Source organism: Coregonus clupeaformis, chromosome 12, assembly GCF_020615455.1.
Source record: "Coregonus clupeaformis isolate EN_2021a chromosome 12, ASM2061545v1, whole genome shotgun sequence".
Lineage (NCBI taxonomy): Eukaryota > Metazoa > Chordata > Actinopteri > Salmoniformes > Salmonidae > Coregonus > Coregonus clupeaformis.
In genome coordinates, this window is record NC_059203.1 from 16,660,706 (window position 1) to 16,674,228 (window position 13,523).

Genomic DNA, 13,523 nt, shown 5'->3' on the forward strand with positions numbered 1-13,523 from the left:
GTGGGCAGTGTGCACATAGCCTGTCTTCTCTTGAGAGCCAGGTCTGCCTACGGCGGCCTTTCTCAATAGCAAGGCTATGCTCACTGAGTCTGTACATAGTCAAAGCTTTCCTTAAGTTTGGGTCAGTCACAGTTGTCAGGTATTCTGCGACTGTGTACTCTCTGTTTAGGGCCAAATAGCATTCTAGTTTGCTCTGTTTTTTTGTTAATTCTTTCCAATGTGTCAAGTAATTCTCTTTTTGTTTTCTCATGATTTGGTTGGGTGTAATTGTGTTGCTGTTGTCTCTCTCTCTCTCTGTCTCTCAGGACCTGAAGAAGTACCACTTCTACTACTGGTTCTGTTTCCCAGCTCTCTGTTTCTCTGAGGGAATTAAGATCCTCAAGGAGCCGGCTTCGTTAGAACAAGTCTTCTCTTCTAAACAGGTACTCACAGTTTTATAGATAGATAAGAGGATGTCCATTGGACCACGCTGAAGTAGGTTACTGAGTGTTGTGTGGGTGTATGTGAGTCAGCCAGAGCAGCACTAGAGTGTGAACAGGATCTCTGCTTATCACCTGCCTCTTGCCCCACAATAATATGGAATGTTCTGGAAAGTCAGCTTTACGACTGTAAAGGTCAACACAGAACACAGATCGTAGAGGAATACAGAGTCCATCTGGGGTGAACCAGGGTTTCTTTATTTTTTTTACAATTTTCTAAATTGTAGAGTAATAGTGAACACATCAAAACTATGAAATAACACACATGGAATCATGTAGTAACCAAAAAAAGTGTTAAACAAATCAAAATATAGCCACCCTTTGCCTTGATGACAGCTTTGCACACTCTTGGCATTCTCTCAACCAGCTTCACCTGGAATGCTTTTCCAACAGTCTTGAAGGTGTTCCCACATATGCTGAGCATTTGTTGGCTGCTTTTCCTTCACTCTGCGGTCCAACTCATCCCAAACCATCTCAATTGGGTTGAGGTCGGAGTGCTGCATCAGATGACGTGGCCTCCACAATAACCCATCACTCTCCTCCTTCGTCAAATAGACCTTACACAGCCTGGAGGTGTGTTGGGTCATTGTCCTGTTGAAAAACAAATGGTAGTCTCACTAAGCCCAAACCAGATGGGGTGGCGTATCGCTGCAGAATGTGTCGTAGAAATATTTGACTCAAAAGGTAGTCAACTCAAAAATATCTCTCAAGAGACTGGAGCTTGTGAATCCAAAAATTAGACTTTATTATTGCGTAACAAAGCCGAGCCACTCCATTTCTGCTCTCCTTGGCTCAAAGCTTTCCTTTTATACAATACAAATGCATAGTCATCCTTACATAGCATATACAGTTACTCCCCTTAGGGTAAATGATTAACTTCTTTCATGGCCACCCTTATCTTTCAACGTCTAGATGTCACATGTTGTTTTCTCCAAAAAAGGCGATGAGACCTCTTTCCCTTATCTCATTATATTGGTGGCAGACCCTTTCTTAAAAATAATACACATACATACATTAAGGCATGGCTACACACCACATTGGCTATATTCCTTATTTGAGCATCTGGATTACAAAGTATCAACCATGGTTACTATATTTTACCTTTTTAGCACTTCCCAACATTTGCCTTATAAAATATCTCTATAAATGCTGTGGCGGCCATGCTGGTTAAGTGTGCCTTGGATTCTAAATACATCACTGACAGTGTCACCAGCAAAGCACCATCACACCTCCTCCTCCATGCTTCACGGTGGGAACCACACGTGTGGAGATCATCCGTTCACCTACACCGCGTCTCACAAAGACACGGCGGTTGTAACCAAAAATCTCAAATTTTGGACTCATCAGACCGAAGGACAGATTTCCACCGGTCTAATGTCCATTGCTCGTGTTTCTTGGCCCAAGCAGGTCTCTTCTTCTTATTGGTGTCCTTTTAGTAGTGGTTTCTTTGCAGGAATTCGACCATGAAGGCCTGATTCACGCAGTCTCCTCTGAACAGTTGATGTTGAGATGTCTGTTACTTGAACTCTGTGAAGCATTTATTTGGGCTGCAATCTGAGGCTGGTAACTCTAATGAACTTATCCTCTGCAGCAGAGGTAACTCTGGGTCTTCCATTCTTGTGGCGGTCCTCATGAGAGCCAGTTTCATCATAGCACTTGATGGTTTTTGCGACTACACTTGAAGAAACTTTCAAAGTTCTTGAAATGTTCCATATTGACTGACCTTCATGTCTTAAAGTAATGATGGACTGTCGTTTCTCTTTGCTTATTTGAGCTGTTCTTGCCATAATATGGACTTGGTCTTTTACCAAATAGGGCTATCTTCTGTATACCAACCCTACCTTGTTACAACACAACTGATTGGCTGAAACGCATTAAGAAGGAAAGAAATTCCACAAATTAACTTTTAACAAGGCACACCTGTTAATTGAAATGCATTCCAGGTGACTACCTCATGAAGCTGGTTGAGAGAATGCCAAGAGTGTGCAAAGCTGTCATCAACAATGTAGAAAATAATAAAAAAAGAAAGAAAGAAAAACCCTTGAATGAGTAGGTGTGTCCAAACTTTTGACTGTTACTGTATGGGGAAGGACAGAGAGTAGTGTTGCAAAATTCCGGTTACGTCCCCGAACTTAGGAGGACACCAGGATTTATGGAAAACCTAGGAATATTTGGGGAAATTACAGGAATTTTGCAACCCTAGGAAGGACTCCTATTCAGACAGTCTGGGGTGAACTGAAGGTTAGGTTGAGGACTGAATGTCTCTATCTAAACTCCACAGGTATGTTATTATATCCCACACAGACACAAGGTTTATCTAAATAATTCCCAGTAGTTCTGTGTTTTATCTATACCCTGTCTCTTCCCTCCCAGACCTCAGCTTTACAGGCAGCCTATGACAGTCTGTGCAGTGAAACGGGGACCTCGGCTGTTCCTTACTTCCTGATCAAGTACACAGAGGAGGCTGTCCAGGTGGCCCAGCTACGAGACTGGGACCGCTTCAACACTGATCTCAACCAGGTGGGGACCAAGAGTTATGCGGATAAGAATGGCCCATGTTGTTGGGTCTGTAATTGGAGGATCGTTCTTGTTTTTCTATTTCTATGTGGGAGAAAGATAGATAGATAGAAATGCCAATCATTACTAACCACATTTCCATCCACAGTTTTTCTGCAGTAAAGTCTACACACAATCACCACAGCTGTGACGGAAACAGGAAGTTTCGGTGTAATTGTATAAATATTTGTTTGTTTTTTGACATGGTGGGATCTTTTTGTGTCGGTGAAATGTGTTATGCGGAGAAATGGCGTTGGAAATGCCTTTATGCGCAAATACTGATATAACAACCATCATATCGACGTAAACCTGGAGTCACGCGATGATATGGTGTGTGTTCCTCCCACCACGACTCACTAAACCATGCAGTTCATTAGGCTACAGATGAAATAAGTTATGATGAACGTCACAGGGTGGTGAACGTGTAGTTATCTTGATACTCCTTTCCAATAAATATCGAGGGTCTTATTCTGGTGACATGATGATCGATGCTTGACTGTCGTTTTGACAAATTATAAATATGAAGTCTACATAATAATCTTATCATGTAGACTAACCATCCCGCACTGTATCAGAGCTGTTGGTTAGAGCGCAAGAACAGTTTGTGACAAAACTATCGGTAGAGTTGAAAATGGAAACACATTGAACTTTTTAGACTTTAATTCTTTTATTAGACGTATTTTTTTTTTTTGACACATTTTTTTATAGACTTTTATTCGGTACATGAAAACTTAAGCAAAAAAGTAAATTTTGTGAGCACTACGTCATCACTCACTGATTTTTTTTAACCGCAACAAGTCAGTTTGGTGGAAACACACCACTGGTGGGAAAATGCGCATATTTTATTTATGCAGATTTTAGAATATTCGCATGAAAAATCACCAATTGGATGGAAACCATAGCTACTGTGGCACAATAAACATACAGTACGTCTGGGAGTTTTAACATGTCAGCGGACAAAGAGTTGATAAGAATGGGACAGTGGTAAAATAAAGTCACTAATTTCTCCTCTTGTGGGTTTATTACCAACGTTTTAAGGTCAAATAGCCTTTCATTATGGCTCAAAAGCCTGGTCATGCTGATAAGAGTGGGCTATATTAGTGGTTAGACTGCATTACTGGGCCGCTTCTTTACAGATCTCAAGAAGGTCAGGGGTTATGGGCTGGGGGACAGAGTACGCTAATAAGACCTTATTTACACCTACAGGTAACCGCCAAAATAAAGGAAACGCCAACATATATAAAGCGTCTTAACAAGCCAGAACAGCTGCAATGCGCCTTGGCAAATCCTCGAGAAATTCCATCATTTGGTGTTTTGTTGATGTTGGTGGAAAACGCTGTCTCGGGCACCTGCTCCAGTGTCTCCCATAGGTGTTCTGTTGGGTTGAGATCCGGTGACTGAGACGGCCATGGCATATGGTTCACAGCGTTTTCCACGCTCATCGAACAATTCAGTGACCACTCGTGCCCTGTGGGTGGGGGCGTTGTCATCCTGGAAGAGACCACTCCCATCAGGATATAAATTATTTACCATAGTTTGAAGGTGATCACCCAGAATGTATTTATTGGCGTTTTACCTTTTGCCTGACGACTAGCCGTGAACTTAATTCCGCTGCTCTATTGATCGCTACGTGCATTCAGTCTGAGACTGCCATCCTGGAAACCGTTTGTGTGACTTCAAAATTAGGGGCGTTGTACAAAACAATATTAATCAGCAATTGGATCATCTCTAACAAATCTAACCAATCAAAGTTGATAACGTCATCATGTAGCAGCTCTGGCCCAACCAATCGGTTTCTGGGACCCAATCGTATCGGTCAGAATGTGTTCGAATTCTAGAAATCGTCAGGAATCGTCTAGGTACATGGTGGAGAGGAAGCATCAGTTGGCCGGAGCGATGTGGATCGATAGCCAGGCAAGTTTACCTCGCCCTCTAAGGGGTTGAGTGGACCTAAACCATGGCAGGGAGATGCACCCCACACCACAACAGAGCTGCCTGAACACTCATTTACTCATGTTTCCTTTTATTTTGGCATTTACCTGTACTTACTCCTCTTTGATCACTGTGGCATAAGATATCTTATCAATATGCTGATAAGGATGTCCTAGATCAGGGGTGCCCGACCAGTCGATCGCGATCTTCCGGTCGATCGCGGAGTGCTTGCCAGTCGATCGCGATCTTCCGGTCGATCGCGGAGTGCTTGCCAGTCGATCGTGAGATGATTATACATCTACTAAAATTCAGCCACACAAATCAATGCCTATAAGCTCTTTCTGTTTTAACTTTCGAACAGTCCTCCATTCACAGCAATGTCTGAAAAGTCACGTGATTTACATAAAATATGATCAGTCCCCGTATGCCTAGTTAGCGCGGTCAGATGCCGCCCGCCAACTCCCAAGTCGAGGTCACGGTGATGCCAGGCAGCTAGCTAGCTTTGTAGCCAGATTCGTTTTTTTAAGTTGTTCTTAAGTTGTCGACAACAGCAATAATGAGTGAAGGGAAGGATACAGAAAAACTGAAAACGTATCATTTCCACAACGATTGGGAGCAGGGTTATTTTTTTTCCGTCATGTCCAAACTAAAAATGTGTGTGTTCCTCATCTGCCATAATAGCATCGCTATCCCATAGAAAGGTTTACAGAACAACATTTTTAAAACCACACACGGGAAGATGTTAAACGTGAAAGAGGTGATGGATGTTGCGATGAAAGATTGTGTGTTCTGTTCGAGGCTGAAGTGGATCACACAGACCTGCTGCTGCACACGGATGGCGGTGCCTGAGCCGAGGTAAATGTTTAGGGAGATTCAGTGAGTTGTTGCCTGAAATCAAGGAGTTTTCTCAAGGTCTCCAAACATGCAGAATATACACTGCTGGAGGACACACAGTGGCTCCTGGATGTAGCTTTTCTCACTGACCTGACTTACATGCTTAATGTAAAGGGGCGGCAGGTAGCTTAGTGGTTAAGAGCTTTGGGCCAGTAATCGAAAGGTCGCTGGTTCTAATCCCCGAGCCGACCTAGGTGAAAAATCTGTCGACGTGCCCTTGAGCAAGGCACTTAACCCTAATTGCTCCTGTAAGTCGCTCTGGATAAGAGCGTCTGCTAAATGACCCAAACATTTTTTTTTTATGATTTTAATGTAGAGCTGCAAAGGAAAAATGCAAACATGTAATCGACTTGATCAGCTCTGTGAACACTTTGAAATGCAAACTACAGCTGCTCACAAGAAAGCTGCAATGTAAGGTCCTGCCCTTCTTTCAACACATGCGTTCAGAACTTGGAAGGATCCAGCACAGCCTGACGGTGCACGTTAGTTTCATTTCACTGACTTTGCATCTCTTGAGCCTATTGTCACTTATACGTGCTTTCCGTTTGGAAGTCATTGCCTCCAAAAATTTGATCACTTTTTCAGTTGGACACAACTGTAGCAGAAACTGAAATTCTCACCCTTCAAAATGACATTCGGCTGAAATCCAGGGCAACCACTGAGATGAAGGAAGAGTTCTGGGAGCTGCTGCTTGAGGGGAAGTATCCCAACATAACATGTGCTTTCAACTTATCAGCCCTTGTTGGATCAACCTAACTCTGTGAGTCTGCGTTTTCTCACATAAACATAAAGTCCAAGTACATATCTACTATGACTGATGACTACCTTGTGGTCTGCATCAAGTTACTACAAGCTGCATCAAGCTGCTACAGGCTGCATCAAGCTGCTACAGGCTTCTACAGCCCTGACTATGAACAACTACTTGCCTCCACCTAGTGCCAAAAGTCACACTGAGGTAGGAAATGAAATTAGTTGCACTTATTTGTGGAAAACTATGTTATTGGTCCACATTTATATTTGGGTATCAAATAGGTATCGTAGCGGCAGGTCCATACTCAGTGGTGTGTTGCGTTTCGTACATTTTGTTGGTTGGTTTAGATTTAGAGACTGGTAGATCTCATCAGGCTGGCAAATGAAAAAGTAGATCTCACGTCAAAGAAGGTTGGGCACACCTGTCCTAGATTTAGTGGCACAATAAACGCAACAATAAACATTACACTGTACATCTGGGAATTTTTACATGTCCTTTGCACTTGACTTCCTGGTTCACTCCGGTAAGGTCTCTATGAAGTCACTGATGTTTCTTGGCACAGTCCCCAATCCTCAGACCTCTTGTGAAACGTCTCCCTTGGAGAAGCGGTATTTTGGCCTCGATGAGACTTCCTGGTTAAAAGGTTAGATAAAATATGCTTTGTTCATATTGCAGATAACCGTGGGTGTTTATGATCCTTGCACTCTGCCCCAGCATCCAGGATGGCCTCTGAGGAATCTGCTGTTTCTCCTAGCCTGCAAATGGTAAATGACTAAGTCCCAAACATAACATCATCAATCACATCCCACACTACCGGGAGGGGATGAGTACACCTCCCTCCGCTGTATGTTTCAGTAGTTATAACTGACTAACAGGTTATTATAGAACACATCCCTCCCCTGTATATTCCAGTAGTGATAACTGACTAACAGCTTATTATAGAACACATCCCTCCCCTGTATATTCCAGTAGTTATAACTGACTAACAGCTTATTATAGAACACATCCCTCCCCTGTATATTCCAGTAGTGATAACTGACTAACAGGTTATTATAGAACACATCCCTCCCCTGTATATTCCAGTAGTTATAACTGACTAACAGGTTATTATAGAACACATCCCTCCGCTGTATATTTCAGTAGTGATAACTGACTAACAGATTATTATAAAACACATCCCTCCCCTGTATATTCCAGTAGTGATAACTGACTAACAGGTTATTATAGTCGGTTATATGTTGCTAGATAAAGGCTTGATGGAGGAATCTGCTGTGTCTCATAGCCAGCAAATGGTAAATCCCCACGCTACCTTGCGTGAAGTGATACTGGCAAGCACAGTGTGCGGGGTCATCTCCTCTTTTTTAAAATCCCTATAAAATATAACGTCAATCAGATCCACTCCCACACTACCTCTACCGGGAAAGGATCAGTACCAATCCCCCCTGTATATTCCAGTACAACTCTCTCTTCCTTTCCTGTGCATGACTAAGCCGTTAGTAATAAATATTATTGTAAATTGTTTAATATTAGCTAGATAAAGCTTGGCTGTGAACGGAGTCATGAGGTATGTTCCTACAGCGTTGACCTGTACAGCATGTCAAGCTTACGTAAACATTATGATACGGAGCTATGTACATGTTAGCATTCCTCTGTGCATGCACACACGTGTGTGTGTGTGTGTGTGCCCGTCAAAGTGGTGTGAGCAATGATCCTGGATACGCGTTAACGTATACATGTAGTATTTTAAGCAAATATGTATGACATTCCATGTACATATTTGTGTGTGTGTGTGTATACCAGGGGCTCCCAACTGGATGTGGTGGAAGTGGTGTGTTTCAGAGACAGGACTCTTCAGGGTAGTAGGAACGTTCAGCACAGCATCGTGTTCCAGGTCAAACTACCGGTACCCGAGCAGTCTGTCAATGCAGGTAAACACACACATCCCACGGTTACCCTCCTGCGGAGCCACAGGGCTGAGCAAACACACAAAGCCTGGCCTTTTATCTGGAGGATGTATGCACGCATGACTGTAAGTCGCTTTGGATAAAAGCGTCTGCTAAATGGCTTATTATTATTATAATAATAATAACATGATTTTTTTAACAACTACCTCATCTCTGTACCCCACACATACAAATATCTGTAAGGTCCCTCAGTCGAGCAGTGAATTTCAAGCACAGATTCAACCACAAAGACCAGGGAGGTTTTCCAATGCCTCGCAAAGAAGGGCACATATTGGTTGGGTAAATTTTTAAAAAAATAAGCAGACACTGTATATCCCTTTGAGCACGGTGAAGTTATTAAATACACTTTGGATGGTGTATCAATACACCCATTCACTACAAAGATACAGTCATCCTTCCTAACTCAGTTGCTGGAGAGGAAGGAAACCGCTCGAGGATTTCAACACGAGGCCAATGGTGACTTTACAACAGTTACACAGTTTAATGGCTGTGATTGGAGAAAACGGAGGCTGGATCAACAACATTGTAGTTACTCCACAATACTAACCTAAATGACAGAGAGAAAAGAAGGAAACCTCTACAGAATAAAAATATTCCAAAACATCCTGTTTGCAACAAGGCACTAAAGTAAAACTGCAAAAAATGTGGGCAAATTTTTTTCTTTATGTCCTGAATACAAAGCGTTATGTTTGGGGCAAATCCAACACATTTACTGAGTACCGTTCTTCATATTTTCAAGCATAGTGGTGGCTGCATCATGTTATGGGTATGCTTGTCATCGGCAAGGACTAGGGATTACTTTTTTAAAATAAAAATAAATGTAATGGAGCTAAGTCGTAGAGGAAAACCTGGTTCAGTCTGCTTTCCCATCAGCCACTGGGAGACTAGAGGAAAACCTGGTTCAGTCTGCTTTCCACCAGACACTGGGAGACTAGAGGATAACCTGGTTCAGTCTGCTTTCCACCAGACACTGGGAGACTAGAGGAAAACCTGGTTCAGTCTGCTTTCCACCAGACACTGGGAGACTAGAGGAAAACCTGGTTCAGTCTGCTTTCCACCAGACACTGGGAGACTAGAGGAAAACCTGGTTCAGTCTGCTTTCCACCAGACACTGGGAGACTAGAGGAAAACCTGGTTCAGTCTGCTTTCCAACAGACACTGGGAGACTAGAGGAAACCCTGGTTCAGTCTGCTTTCCAACAGACACTGGGAGACTAGAGGAAAACCTGGTTCAGTCTGCTTTCCACCAGACACTGGGAGACTAGAGGAAAACCTGGTTCAGTCTGCTTTCCACCAGACACTGGGAGACTAGAGGAAAACCTGGTTCAGTCTGCTTTCCAACAGACACTGGGAGACTAGAGGAAAACCTGGTTCAGTCTGCTTTCCAACAGACACTGGGAGACTAGAGGAAACCCTGGTTCAGTCTGCTTTCCACCAGACACTGGGAGACTAGAGGAAAACCTGGTTCAGTCTGCTTTCCACCAGACACTGGGAGACTAGAGGAAAACCTGGTTCAGTCTGCTTTCCACCAGACACTGGGAGACTAGAGGAAAACCTGGTTCAGTCTGCTTTCCACCAGACACTGGGAGACTAGAGGAAAACCTGGTTCAGTCTGCTTTCCACCAGACACTGGGAGACTAGAGGAAAACCTGGTTCAGTCTGCTTTCCACCAGACACTGGGAGACTAGAGGAAAACCTGGTTCAGTCTGCTTTCCACCAGACACTGGGAGACTAGAGGAAAACCTGGTTCAGTCTGCTTTCCACCAGACACTGGGAGACTAGAGGAAAACCTGGTTCAGTCTGCTTTCCACCAGACACTGGGAGATTAGAGGAAAACCTGGTTCAGTCTGCTTTCCACCAGACACTGGGAGACTAGAGGAAAACCTGGTTCAGTCTGCTTTCCAACAGACACTGGGAGACTAGAGGAAAACCTGGTTCAGTCTGCTTTCCAACAGACACTGGGAGACTAGAGGAAAACCTGGTTCAGTCTGCTTTCCACCAGACACTGGGAGACTAGAGGAAAACCTGGTTCAGTCTGCTTTCCACCAGACACTGGGAGACTAGAGGAAAACCTGGTTCAGTCTGCTTTCCACCAGACACTGGGAGACTAGAGGAAAACCTGGTTCAGTCTGCTTTCCAACAGACACTGGGAGACTAGAGGAAAACCTGGTTCAGTCTGCTTTCCAACAGACACTGGGAGACTAGAGGAAAACCTGGTTCAGTCTGCTTTCCAACAGACACTGGGAGACAAATTCACCTTTCAGCTGGACAATAACCTTAAACACAAGGCCAAATATACACTGGAGTTGGTTACCAAGATGACATTGAATGTTCCTGAATTTCTAAAAGAATAATGTGCAAATAATGGACAATCCAGCTGTGCAAAGCTCTAAGAGACTTCACAGACAGACTCACAGCTTCCATAGGTGATTCAAACATCTATTTAATCCATTTAGAATTCAGGCAGTAACACAACAAAATGTGGAATAAATCGAGGGGTATGAATACTTTCTGAGGACACTGAAGACACTGGAGTTGCTTACCAAGACTACATTGAATGTTCCTGTGTGGCCTAATTTAGAGTTTTGACTTAAATCGTCTTGTAAATCTATGGCAAGACTTAAATGGCTGTCTAGCAATGATCGACAACCAACTTGACAGAGTTTTTGAAGAATTTTTAAAAGAATAATGGGCAAATATTTTACAATCCAGATGTGCAAAGCTCGTTAGAGACTTACCCCAGAAAGGCTTTTTTTAGTTTCCATTAATAAAAATAAATGTCAATTTTTCCTTCCACTTTCAGATGACAAAATATTTTGTGTAGATCGTTGACAAAAAAAAAAAAAGACAAATCCATTTTAATCCCAGTTTGTAACACAACAGGGGTGTGAAATACTTTCTGAAGGGACTGTATGTAGGGAATAGGGTGGTATTTGAGCCGCAGCCCCTCCCAGTCTCCGTAGCCCCTCCCAGTCTCTGTGGAGAGTCCTCTCTCTGACTCTCTGGCTAGTCATTCCTTCATTATCCTCCTTTCTCCAGTGTCTGCTTTAGGTTAGAAGGGTGTGTGTGTGTGTTTGTTTTAACTATCCTTGTGGGTACCAGAAGTCCTTACACGGAAAATTCGGACAAGTGGGGACATTTTTGCCCGTCCCCACAAGGAAAAATTATGGTTAGGTTAAAGGTTAGATTTAGGGTTAGGGAAAATAGGATTTTGGATGGGAATCAATTATTTGGTCCCCACAAGGATAGCAATACAAACGTGTGTGTCTGTGTGTGACCCTTATAATGGAGTGGATCACAGTCAAAGGATGACCCAGTTTTCATTCACTTGTATTTACATTTTCTATTGAATTTATTTCATAGTTTTTTTTAATTGTAAATTAGCCTTTACCATAGAAGGTCAAGTACTGTATGTTGTTGATGTTGACCTGTGAGATCGGATTCAGTTGAACAGAAATTAACAGACATCAAAGTGATCAATAGTCTATCATTATCAACAGTCTCCACTAATCAATAATCTGTCATTATCAACAGTCTCCACTAATCAATAGTCTCATTATCAACAGTCTCCACTAATCAATAGTCTGTCATTATCAGCAGTCTCCTAATCAATAGTATACACAAATCAATAGTATACACTAATCAATAGTCTGCCATTATCGATAATATGTCATTATCAACAGTCTCCACTGACCAATAGTCTGTCATTATCAACAGTCTCCACTGACCAATAGTTTGTCATTATCAACTGTCTCCACTAATCAATAGTCTGTCATTATCAACTGTCTCCACTAATCAATAGTATACACTAATCAATAGTATACACTAATCAATAGTCTGCCATTATCGATAATATGTCATTATCAAGTCTCCACTAATCAATATTCTGTCATTATCAACTGTCTCCACTAATCAATATTCTGTCATTATCAACTGTCTCCACTAATCAATATTCTGTCATTATCAACTGTCTCCACTAATCAATAGTCTGTCATTATCAACTGTCTCCACTAATCAATAGTCTGTCATTATCAACTGTCTCCACTAATCAATAGTATACACTAATCAATAGTATACACTAATCAATAGTCTGCCATTATCGATAATATGTCATTATCAACAGTCTCCACTGACCAATAGTCTGTCATTATCAACAGTCTCCACTGACCAATAGTCTGTCATTATCAACAGTCTCCACTAATCAATACTATGTCATTATCAACTGTATCCACTAATCAATAGTCTGTCATTATCAACTGTCTCCACTAATCAATAGTCTGTCATTATCAACTGTCTCCACTAATCAATAGTCTGTCATTATCAACTGTCTCCACTAATCAATATTCTGTCATTATCAACTGTCTCCACTAATCAATAGTCTGTCATTATCAACTGTCTCCACTAATCAATAGTCTGTCATTATCAACTGTCTCCACTAATCAATACTATGTCATTATCAACTGCCTCCACTTATCAATAGTCTGTCATTATCAACTGTCTCCACTAATCAATAGTCTGTCATTATCAACTGTCTCCACTAATCAATAGTATACACTAATCAATAGTCTGCCATTATCGATAATATGTCATTATCAACAGTCTCCACTGACCAATAGTCTGTCATTATCAACAGTCTCCACTGACCAATAGTCTGTCATTATCAACAGTCTCCACTAATCAATACTATGTCATTATCAACAGTCTGTCATTATCAAGTCTCCACTAATCAATATTCTGTCATTATCAACTGTCTCCACTAATCAATAGTCTGTCATTATCAACTGTCTCCACTAATCAATAGTCTGTCATTATCAACTGTCTCCACTAATCAATAGTCTGTCATTATCAACTGTCTCCACTAATCAATACTATATCATTATCAACAGTCTGTCATTATCAAGTCTCCACTAATCAATAGTGTGTCATTATCAACTGTCTCCACTAATCA

The 13,523-nt window shown here is 42.0% G+C and overlaps 1 protein-coding gene across 4 annotated transcripts in view; it reads left to right on the top strand.

Annotated features, from left to right (window-relative positions):
* The window catches only part of atg7 (ATG7 autophagy related 7 homolog (S. cerevisiae)), a 126,893-nt gene that overhangs the window by 9,325 nt on the left and 104,045 nt on the right, over nucleotides 1–13,523 (top strand). For all 4 annotated transcript variants that reach the window (XM_041891857.2, XM_041891858.2, XM_041891859.2 and 1 more), the window contains 4 exons: nucleotides 306–422; nucleotides 2,853–2,999; nucleotides 7,288–7,376; nucleotides 8,413–8,540. In XM_041891857.2, the coding sequence (XP_041747791.2) occupies nucleotides 306–422; nucleotides 2,853–2,999; nucleotides 7,288–7,376; nucleotides 8,413–8,540 (481 nt within the window). The remainder of the gene's footprint in view (nucleotides 1–305; nucleotides 423–2,852; nucleotides 3,000–7,287; nucleotides 7,377–8,412; nucleotides 8,541–13,523) is intronic.